The 14316-nt window shown below is 45.2% G+C and overlaps 1 protein-coding gene across 3 annotated transcripts in view; it reads right to left on the bottom strand.

Annotated features, from left to right (window-relative positions):
- Positions 1-14316, bottom strand: part of PLCB2 (phospholipase C beta 2) — a 62964-nt gene that overhangs the window by 38377 nt on the left and 10271 nt on the right. For all 3 annotated transcript variants that reach the window (XM_048064930.2, XM_048064929.2, XM_048064928.2), the window contains exons 3-6: positions 13443-13494; positions 12123-13014; positions 7972-8049; positions 4959-5027 (exon numbers count right to left, since the gene is read on the bottom strand). In XM_048064930.2, coding sequence (XP_047920887.1) covers positions 4959-5027; positions 7972-8049; positions 12123-12206 — 231 coding nt within the window. In that variant the 5' untranslated portion in view covers positions 12207-13014; positions 13443-13494. The remainder of the gene's footprint in view (positions 1-4958; positions 5028-7971; positions 8050-12122; positions 13015-13442; positions 13495-14316) is intronic.

The following is a 14316-nucleotide window of genomic DNA, read 5'->3' as shown; positions in this document are numbered from 1 at the left end:
TGAGAAACCAGATTAACTCCCAACATCCATAGCACAACCACCCAGTAGGCAAGGAGGCTCATTTTACCTACCTCGGTGTGACAAAGCTCAGGCCATGTTTGACCTTCACAAAGATCAAACCAGGGCCAGAAAGCACATGGTACCTTGTAGAAGAAAGCACTAGATGCCCATGGCAAAGCACTGCCCTTCCTGGTAATTGCTTTCGGTCATGATTCAGTAAGAGAACTGAACCACATGCTTTGTCTCACAGAGGCCATGGATTTACTACGGCTGGTGTCATTTGCAAGGCAGGGGGAAAGGATGATTGATTTGTTATTGCTAGTATCTGAATCTCTTCTAACAGCTGTGATCTAGTTCTCTTTGTCTTAAATATCAACCATTAACTCCTTCACTTCCACTTTTAGCCAATAAGATGAGTAGCTCTCTATTAATTTCAGCAGCTATATCCCACAACCATTCCAAGCCATTATTACATAACAGGGGAGACCAGCACATTCTTTCATTCTTCCACCCTTCACCTCTCTCAGATCTTTCTCTGCTTTGCCACACCACTTTCTCATATTTATACCTTTTTGTAATTATGCACCAGAGCTGGATGAACTATGGGAAGGGTGTGGTGATTCTTGTTAAGAAATTTTCACTGCTTTTGGCATTTCTTTGAGTGTTCTCAAATTCTGTTCTCCAGAAAGCCAACTGAATACACAACTGAGGACTTCAAACATGCTCTATAAGCAGTCAGGATAGTACAGCTGTATGTAAACTGGAAATTTCCAGGACTGGATGGCACATCTCTCCCACCACTTTGGTTCAGTACCGACACAAGACCTCCCATCATCTCATAAGAGAAAGGTGGATAAGGAGCCAATCTAGTGCGTTTTATAAACTGCTTTCAAAGAAATGCCAGAAAATCTCCTGAAATAAAAAGATGTTATATTAAATGAAACTAAGATGCAGAACTCAAAAAGCACTTCCAATTTTCACAGCAGAGGTTGTCATCATGTGCATCACTTCTGCATGTTGAAAATACTTAATAAATGACTGAATGCTTGACCTTTGTTTCTTTTTTTTTTTTTTTTGGTAAAAAATGAACTGTAGCCAATTTCCAAGACTGTAAAACACTGGCCTATTAAAACAGCTAGAATACAACAGCTACAACAGGCCAGAACAAAGAGCCGTCCAGATGCCTGGGGAAGAGAATAAGAACAGGGCAAATCCAATGGTACTTCCCTGGCACATTTCTGCAGCTTCCAGCAATTTGTGGCTAAGCAACTTCTTAAGCCGGAGGTCTTATCTTGTATTTAATACCCGCAAAGGACATTTCCTTCTTGACCTAACCATAAGTTTTCATAGAATCACAGAATGGTTTGGGTTGGAAGGGACCTTAAAGATATTTAATTCCAACCCCCTGCCTTATGCAGGGACACCTCTCACCAGACCAGGTTACCCAAAGCCCCGTCTAGCCTGGCCTTGAAAACCTCCAGGGATGGGGCACCCACAGCTTCTCTGGGCAGCCTGTGCCAGTGCCTCACCACCCTCTGAGTGAAGAATTGCTTCCGAATATCTAATGTAATCTACCCTCTTTTAGTTTAAAGACATTACTCTTAGTCCTATCGTTACACCCCCTGACAAAGAAAGTTCTTCCCCAGCTCTCCTGTAGCCCCCTTTAGGCACTGGTAGGTCCCTGTAAGGTGTCCCCGGAGCATTCTCTTCTCCAGGCTGAACAACCCCAACTCCCTAAGCTTGTTTTCACAGGAGAGTTTCTCCAGCCTATTCATCTTTGTAGCCTTGAACCTGATCTTCTCTACAGCGGGTGGTTCTTCATTCTTACAGTCCCTCCCTTGGCCTTCTGGAGCCCAAGCCATGTGGCTGGAGCTCTTTTTGGTGACGACTGAGGCAAAATAGTCCTTATATACCTCATCCTTCTTCAAATCTTAGGTGACCAAGTCTCCCATTTCCTTCCAGAGAGGGCCCAGAATTTCCCTAGACGTCCTTTCATCACCGCTGTACCTATATAAACCTTTCTTATTGCCCTTGCTGAGCCTGGCCATATTTAATTCTAAAAGAGCTTTGGCTTTCCTAACCTGATCTCAGGCTGCTTGAACAATGTCTCTGCATCCCTCCCAGGCTATCTGTCCTTGCTTCAGCTCTCTGTAGGCCTTCTTCTTCTCATGCGTTGTGCAGGAAGGCATCCCACAACACAATGACACATGTCAAACAGCAGCACCTTTTTTTGCTCATGCTGAACCTGCCTTTGGAAAATTCCACTTGATGCATAGCTGTCATGGGAAGAAACACTGAGCAACAGCTTCATGCTTACCTTCTCCATTCAGCTCCTGATTTTAAAGCATTCTACAATACTCTTCCCACATTCCCCCCCCCCCTTTTTTTTTTGTCAGACTGCACACTGCAGACTGTCTGCTCTTCGTCTTTCAATGATGCTCTTCCTACAGCAGCATGTTAATAAAAGTATGAAATGGCTCTTTTCTACTTTTTCCTGTTCTTGGTTTCATTTGGGAAAGTCACTAGAAAAACTAGAAAATATGGGTGCATTCATGTCATACACAGTGGCATAATGGTATTTCCTAATTCCTTATAATTCTTAGCAGACAACTTTTTTGACCAAATACAACAGAACACTAAGTCAGCACTTTCATAGGTTTACTACTCAAAAACAAGATCGTGAGGGTATGTTGTAATGGTCAACTAAGAGCCTGTCAGAAGAAGGTTAAAATGTTGTTGGTTTTTTTTTTCCTCTGTGTTGCCTGATGTTTATCTGTACTAAATTTCATCGCTTATTAGATCATCCAGTCAACCAGTGATTCAAGGTCTTTCTACAAATCAACCCTCATTTTATTACTACAAATAACTTGGTACCATTGGAAAACTGCCTTCTCTATACACCTCTTTTGTAGATCACGTATGAATGTGGAATATGTCACAGGCCCAAGCACTGGTCTTTCTGGGAGCGTGGGAGTTTACTAGTTCTGTCTTCTCCTAGGAGACCATTTATATCTTCTTCTTAATCTCAAGCAGTAATTTTTGCATACAAAGACCTCATCTCTCATTCTGTTCTTTAAGAGTCTTTGATTAAGATGGGAATTACACAGGTCACTTTTCAATCTTATTGAAAAGATACAGAGCTACCTATGGGACACTTCCACTGCTTCCAACACTCTTGCTTTTTGCTACCCTGGTACTGCTCATGAACTCATACTCTTTTCTAGAGCCTTTTTCTACTTTTATTAAAAATCTTTTAAAAGGTTATTTCAGGTACCAGCTTTTCTTTGATATGGAATGTGGTGACCACAAAACCATTGTGAATTACTCTTAAACTGGGGTTTGTCTTGTTTCCAGAGCACTTCCTTTCTGGGAGTAGTGGCTCATCACAGAAAGATGTTTTTTGAGTAGAAATTCTTTCTGTCTAGAGGCAGCTCTGACACTGTACTTGTGCTGCCATGTTTCTGTTGGTAGTCTCCAATGAAAGCCTTCTTTAATTAATTACCAAAATCTCAGTCATTCTCCTGCCTGCCTGGCTGCTGCTACCAAATGGACATCCATTTATGGCCTCAGTACTCCCACCACCAATTTATAAACTACAAAGTTGGATTTATTTCATAAACAGGTTATCTGTGAAGTTTAACACCCTAGAAAACTATCTCGTAACTCTCCTTTGCATAGATCTTTTCCTTCAGACATTCTGCCTGGAGTGCAGCACTCAGTTCTATTAGCTCCAAAAACTGTATACTCTCAAATGAAAAAAAAATTCGGATAGCTTTTTTCAAATATTATTCCCACAAAACAAGGTACAGATGAAATTGTAGGCTTGTTTACAACTCAAATATGTTTAATTCTAGTAATTTTTCTGAAAAGAAACAGTTTCTCAGAAATAATTAAGATTTTTAAGAATTGTGAAAGATGGATACTGCTTTTGAGCTCTGCTGTACATTTATCATCCATCTCCTTAGGTTGTTTTGAGAAGCATCAGCCTCAGGGAACTTTGATTAGACATTTTTAGAGAGGTATTAGGAAAACATCCATACTTCTTGCGCAAAGAGGCTGCTCAAGTCTCTCAGTGTGTATTGCAAAATCTTCCTCTTTTACATTAGACTGAGAATCACCTATGTTACCTTATGGAGCCATTATCTTTACTCTTTTTTCCCCGTTTTCACATTCTAGCTTTACTTTAACTTTCTGCTCGTCTTTTTCATACACAGAAAAGTTCAAAGCAAACAAAAGTCAAACCCTGAAAAAAAGTCCTAGTAAGGACACAACTTTGCTGCAGGAAGCTTAAATTATAACTGAAACCAAAAACAAAGCCATAATCATGTGCTTCCCTTAGTATGTCACCCTGCAAGCAGGCAATTGAAAGCTATTTGAAAAAACAGTAACTTTTTTTCTGAAACTACATTTTCTTCCCTTTAAAACAAAAACCAAAACCACCACACACTGTGTTGGTGTCTCACTCTAACTACAGGTTTGTAGCTGCCTTGACCCAGCCTGTGCATCTTTGTACAATAGCAACTCTGGTAACTCAGTACAGAAGCATCACAGGACTCCTTCCCAGTGTAACTCAGTGATCAATAAGGCCAGGCCAAGGTTAAAACCAGCCAGATGCATGGCACAGGAGAGAACACAGCTGCTGTGCACAACAGAAGATTGCTCTTTTGGCATGCACTTGGAAGCTGAAATGTTGTTTTCCCAGTTTTGTGGCATACTCCTTCCAATAGGTTCATATACCCCAAACTGTGTCTTTCGGGTGTACAGTAAACTACTGGGAAGTTTAAGAACATGAGTAGACAGCTTTTCTATATTTACATAGTTCTGATGTGAAGAGACAATAGTGCCTCAACCTTCTTATAACAGAAAGCCAAGGTAAACTGCATCAGCTTATGCCAAAGCCCTAGATAGCCTTGCCATTCCCATACAAACTGACAGAAATGAAGCGATGACGCACTCACCTTGGGTATTTTGGCAAATCTCCCTACTCGAGTATCTCGGATGCTGGTTATATCCAGAATTTCCATTTCCTACAATGGAACAAGGACAAGGAAGATTAAGGAAAGGAAGAAGTAAAGACAAAACCATTGCGGAGCCCCCAGAAGCTGCAAAGCTGCTCTGAGCCAGTGCCCTTCGTTGGGGAAGAGCTCTCCCACCGGGAACAACGCAGGCAGGGGAACATCAGCTGCCGATATGCCGAGCTGGCAGGCTGGTTAGCATAGAGGCAGTGTTGGTCTGCAGCGCCATCCTTTTCAGGGTGAGGCCGGAGACTCTGTGTGGATTACAAAGGCTCTGACACTGGGATGAAATGAAACTCCTGTCTACCCACACAACAGGCCTCCGTTTTCCTGTCTTGACCACCAGATTCTGGGCTTCAGATATGGACTCTTGTCACAGTAGACCTGAGCTGGCCCAGACATCCAGGCAGAAACAACAGGAGTGGCAGAGCCTAGGCAGTATTTTTGCCAACCTTGGCAAGCAGGAAATGGGAACACCACCACAGCTGCATTTTCACCTCGGGGTACAATGGCAGGATGAGGATACTGAACTAGAGCTGGGTAAATAAAACCCAAGAAAGCAGATAGTGTGACTTTTGAAATGAAAATGGTGAATCTAGGCAGAGCTGTGGCAAAACATGAAGTGCTCAGTAAGTACTGCAGGGGAAGAACACAATGTTGGTGTGAGCCAAGTGTTCATCCTACTCTGTACCATTCGGATCAATTTAAGGAGACAGGTACTGCGGAAAAAGCATGCACGTGGATTTGATGCACATGTAGCCTTTCCTACTCTACTATTACATTCTCTCACTTCTGTACCAGTCGAGTATTGGTTGTTGGGACAGGAACTCATGTCATGCAAGGGAGTATATGATATGCATAGAGGTTTGAATGGGGAAACTCCTCCCCAGCAAACAGTTCATACATTAATGCAATCCTGCAATCTCCTGTCACTGATATTATGAACCTGTATTTTGCCTTCACGCAATCAACACAGAGCAGCTGAGCTGGAAGGCAGGCAGGACCACTTCTCCCAACAAGCCTCCTGAAGCAATTCCCATGGAGGACATTCCATGAGCTTCCCTAGGCAGCCCACTCCACATCCTCACTGTCCCTGCTACTGGCTATTTGTTGTGTTTGTTTGTTCTTTTAATATCCAGCCTGAATTTCCTTCCTCTGTTACTAATTTGCCTGCTCACAACATATCTGGAGAACAAATTATACTTGTTGCAGCAGATATTATTTTCCAAGATTGTAATAAAGAACAATGTGGATACCATGTCTTCTGGCTGTAGCCCCACTTTATTGTCAAGCGGGATGGAAATTTTAGTGCTAACCTCACTCCTTTTTGGATCCCTAGCACAAAAACAGTGCAGCTCTTCCCTGCTGCTTGTGACAAACAAATCTCAAGACAAATCAGCCATAGAAAGATTAGTAATCCATATGAATTCAGCAACTGAACGATGAACTCATGCTCTGTACCAGCACATCTCTTGTGCCTGGTCGCTGTGCTTGTCAGCCTGCACATGACCTTTGCAAGCCTGCCCCAGCTCCCTCTGGCAGCCAGCATTTGCCCGCCACCCTTGCTAGCTCACACACACTCTGCGGATTCCCTCAGAGAGGGGGAAAGGCACCAAACACTTGCCCAAGTATGTAAACCATGCTGTTGCTCCACTGCAGCTCTCAAATTTGTTTAGTTTATTTTAAGTGCTAACCAATACATTTTCCAGGAAAATGAGACCCCCCTGTCTGGGTCTTCTCATGTCAGCTGGCTTCCTTATCTCAGCAGCTTTCCAAACTAATTAAATCCCTCACACCACTAACCTAGTGAAATACCTCATTTTTGATAGGCGATAACAGCTCCCCTGGCCCATTTTATGCATCTCCCAGTGCTACAACTTCTTGATGCCTGCCTGGGACCATTGCAGCCTAACTTCTGTCACCAGGAGTGAGCACAGCCCTTGAAAAGGAGAATGAAAGTGACAGAGAGGGCTGAAAGACAAACACGTCCTCTGCAGGGATGTCACAGTCCCCAGCCTTGCAATACTGTATTCTCAGATGTTAGGGCTGTGTGGCAGTGCCTTGCCCAAGCTGGCACTGGGGCACAATCTTCGGAGAATTCAGAGCTCACCAAAACACGTCAGGCCTCTTGGTCAGCGTGCTGTGGAGGAGCACCGTCTCTGTCTTTATCTACCATGCCTCTTTAGCATGTAGGTCATGAGGAGGAAGTAGAGCTGAACCACAGCTCAGCTCTGGAAAGCAGAAGTAAACCCAGCCTTCCACCTCCAGGCAAGCCAGACCTCTCCACCCTTTGTTGTTACCCATCAGCAAGGAGCAGAATTCTCTTTCCTAAAATCGTGGCATCTAACTCCCCTCTGGCAGCCAGCATCCTGCGTTTTATCTCCAGCACTGCACACACCACCTTGGCCTTAGAAGAGTACAACTCAAATCTCCAGACCTGATGTAGTCTCTACACCACTACCTTTATTACTTTTAAAGATAGCAGGTCAGTTAGTTACACCACAGGCTACACAGAAGGTACATGTTAGCCAATGCTGCACACATTTAACTGCACACTTCTAGCTGTTTTTATTCCAGCTGCACCATTATATTGGAATGGAGAATCCTTTAGCAAGCTGGATAACAGGGATATCAATACTACTCCTTTCTGACAAGTCCTTTGAGGCACATATAGTGAACTTCACAGGTATAAGACTGTTTTTGCTTGTCACACTGAATGGCTGCGCTCACCTCTGGCACATTCGCAGCTTAGTTTTCTGCTCCTGCTGGAACTCTGAAGATAAATTGGCCATTGAATAAGCACTAAACTTCCAGGTCTGTTGCGTGGGGTTTCCTGCTAAGTGGAATGAGCGTGGCTGCTTTCCTGTGTGCAATACTCCAGCACTTCTGGTGTTCCAATTTTGCACAAACTTGAATTGACTATTTGGAGACCAACCTGTGAAATCTCAGCACTTACCTTATTCTGATAGGTCCAGTATAAGTAAAAGCCCTTTGGATCCACCCGAAGAATCACAGGAGAAGCATTTGCTGTTTCCTGACCAAAAACAAACAAACAAACAAACAAACACAAAACACAAAAGGTTAGCACCTTATGTGACTTGGGGAATCCATCATGGGATGCAAGGTTCTCAGTTAAAATATAGACCCAGTCGGGTGAATCATCTTCTGATTTATGGAAAGAACCAGATTATTTCAGTACATCTCGAGCGTAACAGTGTGAGGCTACAGAAGCTGATTGCTGCTGAAGCCTGGGTCTCACCTTACACTATGCATTTAGCTAAAATAACTCTTGGGACATTTCTATACAATTAATAGAGAAGGAAGTTCCTGTAGCTGTGACTGTTTCATTTGAACTGCCTTCCCTCCAAGGCACCTACTTTCTTCTGAGCTCCAGAAGGAGCCTAAGCCAAGCATAGATGACATTCATCTGTGACACCTACCATCTAGATATCTATTTGTGCTAGTTACCTGGGCTCTCTTTACAGTCCATGGGGATCTAGCCAGGAAGAGTTCAAGGAGGGGTCCATCTAATACAACAGATGAGTCTACTTCACGAGGTGATTCTTAAACTCCATGGATTAGATCTAAATGGCCTATAAGATGAACCACATCCTATTTAAACACTCAGAAAGTTAGATAAAAATGATTTGGGGCTGATACAGAATACTGTAAACCAGGGCGGAGGCCCTCCAGATCAGAATTAAGGCATAAACTGCAAAGGAAACAGGCTGCTGCGAGGTTGCATACTTTGCCTCTGAATAATTACGCTGCTTCTGCATTTTCAGTTAAAGGCAACTTCACAGACATTTCCGACACAATGCCCATTCCCATCTCACACCAAGCCTGTGCTAAGAGATGAATTAGCGTGAGCTCTTTGGAAACAATGATAAAGAGTGCGTGGTGCCGCTGCTTGGGGCCAGCCCATCTGCTCATTCAGTCTAGCGGGCTCCTGACTGCATTTGACCTCTGGTGGTAGAGATGATAGGATCAAAAGGCCTATCAGTCATTTCTGAGAAGGCTTCAAATTCACTTCAGGAAGCTGAAGTACTCAGCTAGTGACTTGAAGCCAGTAAAGGAATTTGGAGATTGTATTGGTCATTTGGCCTTGGGTTCTTCAGTTTGCTATTGAACTCATATTTTGCCCTAAAACGTATCTTTATTTCCAGGGACCTCTATTTCCAGATTCATTATACTTCTTGGGCTGTGACCACTACAGTAAACTGCCCATGCCATAATGCATCATATGTTCTTCTTTCACTCCCTGCCTTTCTCATACTATACTAGGGACAATGTTGATCTGCACAGCATCACGCCTATGTTCCCAGAGCTCTCAGCTGGCTCTCTGAACACATGGCTTCATGCCATGAAGAGCAAAAACAGGCACTGTTCTACTGCTACTAAATATTGCGCCAGGTTTCTAGATAAACCTTATCTCCTACAAAGCAGCTTTCTTGAAAATAAGTTGAGGCTGCAATAAGTACTGCCAGAAGGCATGCATCTGATCAGGGACATGGATGGCAGTGGGGTGCAGGTATACTCTACTACAGGGTTGGCTCCTTGGCAAAAAAAGGAGATGGTGAATTCCACAGCAGACAGTCCCACAGCCAAACTGGCTGCTGCTCACACTGTGGAATTCGGTTCTAGGACAAAAAAAAAAAAAAAAAAGCAAGCGTTGTCTGTTCCTGTAATGTGGGTTCTGTAATCTTAAATGGATAGAAGACATCTTTGCTTGTACTCAGAAGGTTAAGAGTCATCATGGAGCCAAATCCATACACATCTGTTCCACCTAAGAGTCATCTACTACATTCAACCTTAGATTTTGCAAGGGTTCCCAAGCTGGTTCTCCCTAGTCTGGTTGGCAGCCCCAGCACATTGGATGCTAAACAAGGCCCAGCAGAGTTGCTCCACAGCTCAAGATGTTGCATGCTAACTCAGTGGGGACAGGTCAGAAGAACCCAGCCTAGCCTGGATCCTATTGCACTCTCTAGAGAAGACATTACAAATGCTGGATAAGGTACAAGAAGTTCAGGGCAGGGGGTGGAGTGTGTTTTTGCTTTTCTCGAGAACCTGCTGGGTACAGTGAAGGCCTCAGTGCTACCCAAAACTACAGTGATGTAAGGAGCCAATCTGATCTACCTTCATTCCTTTGCCTCATTTATTGTAGAAAGAGGTCAAACCTGTTACCAACAGCATGGCCAGGTCACTTCAAAGAGTCAGACAATAAAACTAACGCAGGTTCCATGACCTCTGAAGCTCTGTTTTTATTCTGACCCTCCACTGGCAACCCAATTCTGACCCTCCACTAGCAACCCAACAGCCTGGAGCTCTTTCCATTTTCCTTTGCAGCCTGCTGTAACTGTAGAGTAGGAAAGCATGATGAGATGGAGCAATGCGACCAGAACAGACCACCTAAAGGCTTTTCTAATTATTGGACATCAGGTTTGTAAATTCGGTAATTAGAGGAAGCCTTTTCAGGAGTGCTTACAGGTCTGTAAACCTTGGGCAAAAATCCACACGGGACTTGAGCTCCCTCGTTCCTATTTGCTGTTGCAACCACAAACACTTTGTGAGTCTTGGAAGTCCAGCTTAATTCACCCTGGGCTTCAAGGGAACCTGACTAACCCAGGAATTCCCAGTGTATTTAACAACTTCAAGTTTTGGGGAAAGTGATCCCCCTGGACTGAGCTTAGAAAGTCAGCAGCGATTTTTGGAAAAGCTCAGCCTTTGATTAGGCAAGTTTGGCTCCTGTTATCCTCAGAAGCCAAAAGCAAAGCAGCCACAAGTGCAATCCGCAGGCGATGGCCCTGCTGGGAAGGAAGGGAGAGCTGCTCTTTCCACCAAAACCTGGTGTCATCTTCCCGTTTATGGAGAGCTAGTGGAATAATTGTCCAGTGATATTCCGACAAGTATACTTCAGCACTCATCCTTCCTGTCAGCAGTATATTACATTACTTTTTCATTTCTTTGTGCTACTGGACCACCCCTGCTTATGCTGCACACGAGCGATCTACCTCCCCCGCATGCACTGCCTTGGGACTTAAAACTCTATTCCAGTTTTACGCCCACAAAAGCAGGCACTAATCCCTCCTGTGTTGCTGTGGGAGGCTCCTTCTAACGAACCTCATTTGCAACACCACATCAAATGCTTTCCCGAGATCTCGGTGAATGATCATAACCTGGCCTGCTCCCTGGCTTACCAAGATTCACGCTCAATGGCACGCAGATCAAACTCCAAACGAGATGGATGGGCAGCTGCTATCGCCTTGCCTGGGCGTGTGGGCATTAGGGGAAATACTCTTTGCCTTCTTAGAAAACGAGGAGGGGAACTATTACACCCAAATTAACTCTTCTGCTGATCCACGCTTTCTTCCCCTCACAACAAAAGGCTGCAAACCAGGCCTTTTGAAGATACAAGAGAACACAGAGCTGAGGAGAGAATCAGCTTTTTACAGCACCCACCAAGGCTCCAGCACTGCTAAAGCCCAGGCCCCTGGCTGCTCGGCCACTGCACGTTTGGTAGCTCACAGACCCACAAGCCAGGCAGTCATGAAAGGACATGGCTCGCCCCTGATCCCCTCCAGCAGCAGGGCTGTAAGAGGAAGCAACTTGGAATCTGATTGCCTCTCATCTGCAAAGCATGGAGAGCCCATGCAGCAAGTAAACCCTACCCCTCACGCTCCCCAGACATGTCCAAGAGCAGCGTGTGCCTCAGCCTGGGGAGGCTGCCAGGTGGGACTGCCTTCCTGAGGACTGGCTCGCACAGAGAAGCAGGACCCAGGGGTCCTACACCTGCTGAACTGAGACCCAGCAGCACACTCCTTCCTTTACTTCTGGCCACCCCAAGAACGAGAGATGCAGAAGTCACGTCACCAACTCCCAACATATACGCCCTTCAGTTTTGGCCCTCAACTCCCCTGTTCTTCTCAGTTCACTCTCCCTCCTCAGACATCACTGCTCTCAGGTATGCCAGTGCCACATCCCCCCCTGCCCCCCCCCCCCCCCCCCCGAATATACACACTCCCAGGCCGCCACAAATCCTGCCTGAAACACACCACCTGCCCCGCCACCATGCTTACAATCTAGAGAAGCAAAAGCCCCGGTACTCACATCATCCCATTTGATGAAACGCTCGCCCTTGGACAGATACTCCTTCACCTCTGGGGGCTGCAGGACAGGAGTAAGCATTGACATTGTCCCGTAGCTGTGCTCCTCAGCTAAAAGGAGCAATAGGAGTAGCACAGTTTGTTCCTCTTTGGCCCCCTCTCCTCTATCTCTACCTCTCACATGGCAAGGCTCTCTGCCATCTCCACTGTTGGCATCAGAAAGCAAACAGCCTCTTACATCCCGGCCAAATTTAGGAGGGGCAGTGACAGGCAGGCGAGGACCGACGAATCTGCATTGTAAATCAACAGCTCTCCAAACAAGCACGAGAAGCTCAGCCCAAGGTCACCTAGAGGGAAGCCTGCGATGAGTAGAGATGCCCGCGTGGGCACACATGCACGCACACCGTCTTTCCAGGAGGGACCGACTCCTCGGGGCTGTGCTTGTGAAGCACACGGTTCGTAGCACTTCCGCAACTGAACTTCCTTAAATGTTCTCTTTGACAAAGTGCAGGCATTGCCAGTCGACACTCAAAACTATTTCAGCAGATGTGGTTACAGAACAGCTCAGGGTTTGGCTACAAGCAGACTGCCCCCTTCATGCAAACAGGACAAATACCACGTACAATTTATTCTTTGTTCTGTAGACTCCATTTGTGAGGCCGCTTGCTGCGCTGCCCCGTCTAACCTTTTTCTTTGTTTTACAGGTTCTTCCGAATGTTAGTCTCAAAGCGAGAAGGACCAGCAGGGCAGATGGAAATTTCACAGGCAGATGAAACAAAACCTTCACAAGAGTACTCAGGAACTGCAACATGCTCCAGATTCACTTTGGTCTACTGCAGGTCCTCTGGGAGCCCAGGATAACAAAGATGAGTAAGGTGGGGACTATAACAATGAAACTGCAGGGAAGAGACAGAAAGGGGAACAGAAGGTTAATGGCAAACAGTGCAAAACCAAGTCCCTGCTCCCAAACTTGGAGAAAAGGAATTAAGCGTGGACAGCAGAGGAGAAAAGGAGCTTCTGCTGCCAGAAGTGTACTGGCTAACCACAGGGAGAGTGGCTTGTGTGAAGTACTGAAATGGGAAAGGTTAATTTAAGTCAAAAAGGTAGAGCCATGGAACTAAGTAGAAGTGGAGATAACTGTACTGCACTTGCTGTAATAAGATTTCCATCTGCATAGAAGATGCCAAGGATGAAATCCTACCAGGAAAGTCATAGTGTGGCACTTGCCATTGTTTATAAGGGCAAGGAGACTGTAACAAGTAAAGATACTGTGCAAAGGGAGCTAGCTCCATAATTTTGTCGTGCCTTCCCACCTTCAACTTACCCACTTCAGCAAGGCCAGTTGAAGGTGGATCAGTCATCCTTCCCCAGGCTGTCTGAAGGAATCAGAAGGCATTTTCAAATGTCAGTGGCATGAGGGAGGAGAGAAATTGGAAGGAGATTAAATAGACCTGCAGGAAGTGCTCTAGCTGTAAAAATCAAAGATGGCAGCAATTATCAGACAGATTCATGCTGCAGAAACAGAACGCGGAGCAAACCTCGTATCCTTTGTACTTTTCTTTCAAGAGTTTATCTGCCTGACAAACATGGAATAAGGGAGCGTCTACACTGCCAGCTACCATTGAGTTTTCTGCATTTAACAACGTATTTTGCAAGGCACTGTACTCTAAGGATTGGCTACCAAGCTGAAGGCTGTTAGCTTTATTTTATTATGACAGAGAGTGGAGGTGGCTTACCCATCAGTGTGGTTGCTCAGTGTCAGGGCTGAGACTGAGACGTAGGAAAGCATCACCTCCAGTCTCATAACCAAGGCACGCTTGCAGTATTAAGTTTCTTTGCATGTGTGTCAAAGTTGCATGTGCCGACTGCTCTGGCAGCCAGCTGAGAGAGCAGGGGGCACTGCAGGCCCAGCCATGGCAGCACAACCAAACCCCCCTTCGCAGGGACTGCTGTTACTCCCAAGCAAAGTGGCAGATGACAGTGGCTGCCCAGATCCCAAAGGCTGTGATGGAAGAGCTCATACATGTCAGCAACAGCCTGTGACTTGGCATAAATTTCAGTGAAACTCCAGGCGCTGATGAGTGTTTTTTTTTTTCCTCTGTTCTCACAAATAGTGTAGGAACAGACCCTGAGGCTATATAGGTATGTAAAGCCCACAGGAACACAGGAGGCTACAGTGAGGAGTTAAAGTTTTTGCT

This window comes from Anser cygnoides, chromosome 5 (genome assembly GCF_040182565.1).
Source record: "Anser cygnoides isolate HZ-2024a breed goose chromosome 5, Taihu_goose_T2T_genome, whole genome shotgun sequence".
NCBI lineage: Eukaryota > Metazoa > Chordata > Aves > Anseriformes > Anatidae > Anser > Anser cygnoides.
This window is presented reverse-complemented; position numbering and strand designations above follow the sequence as displayed.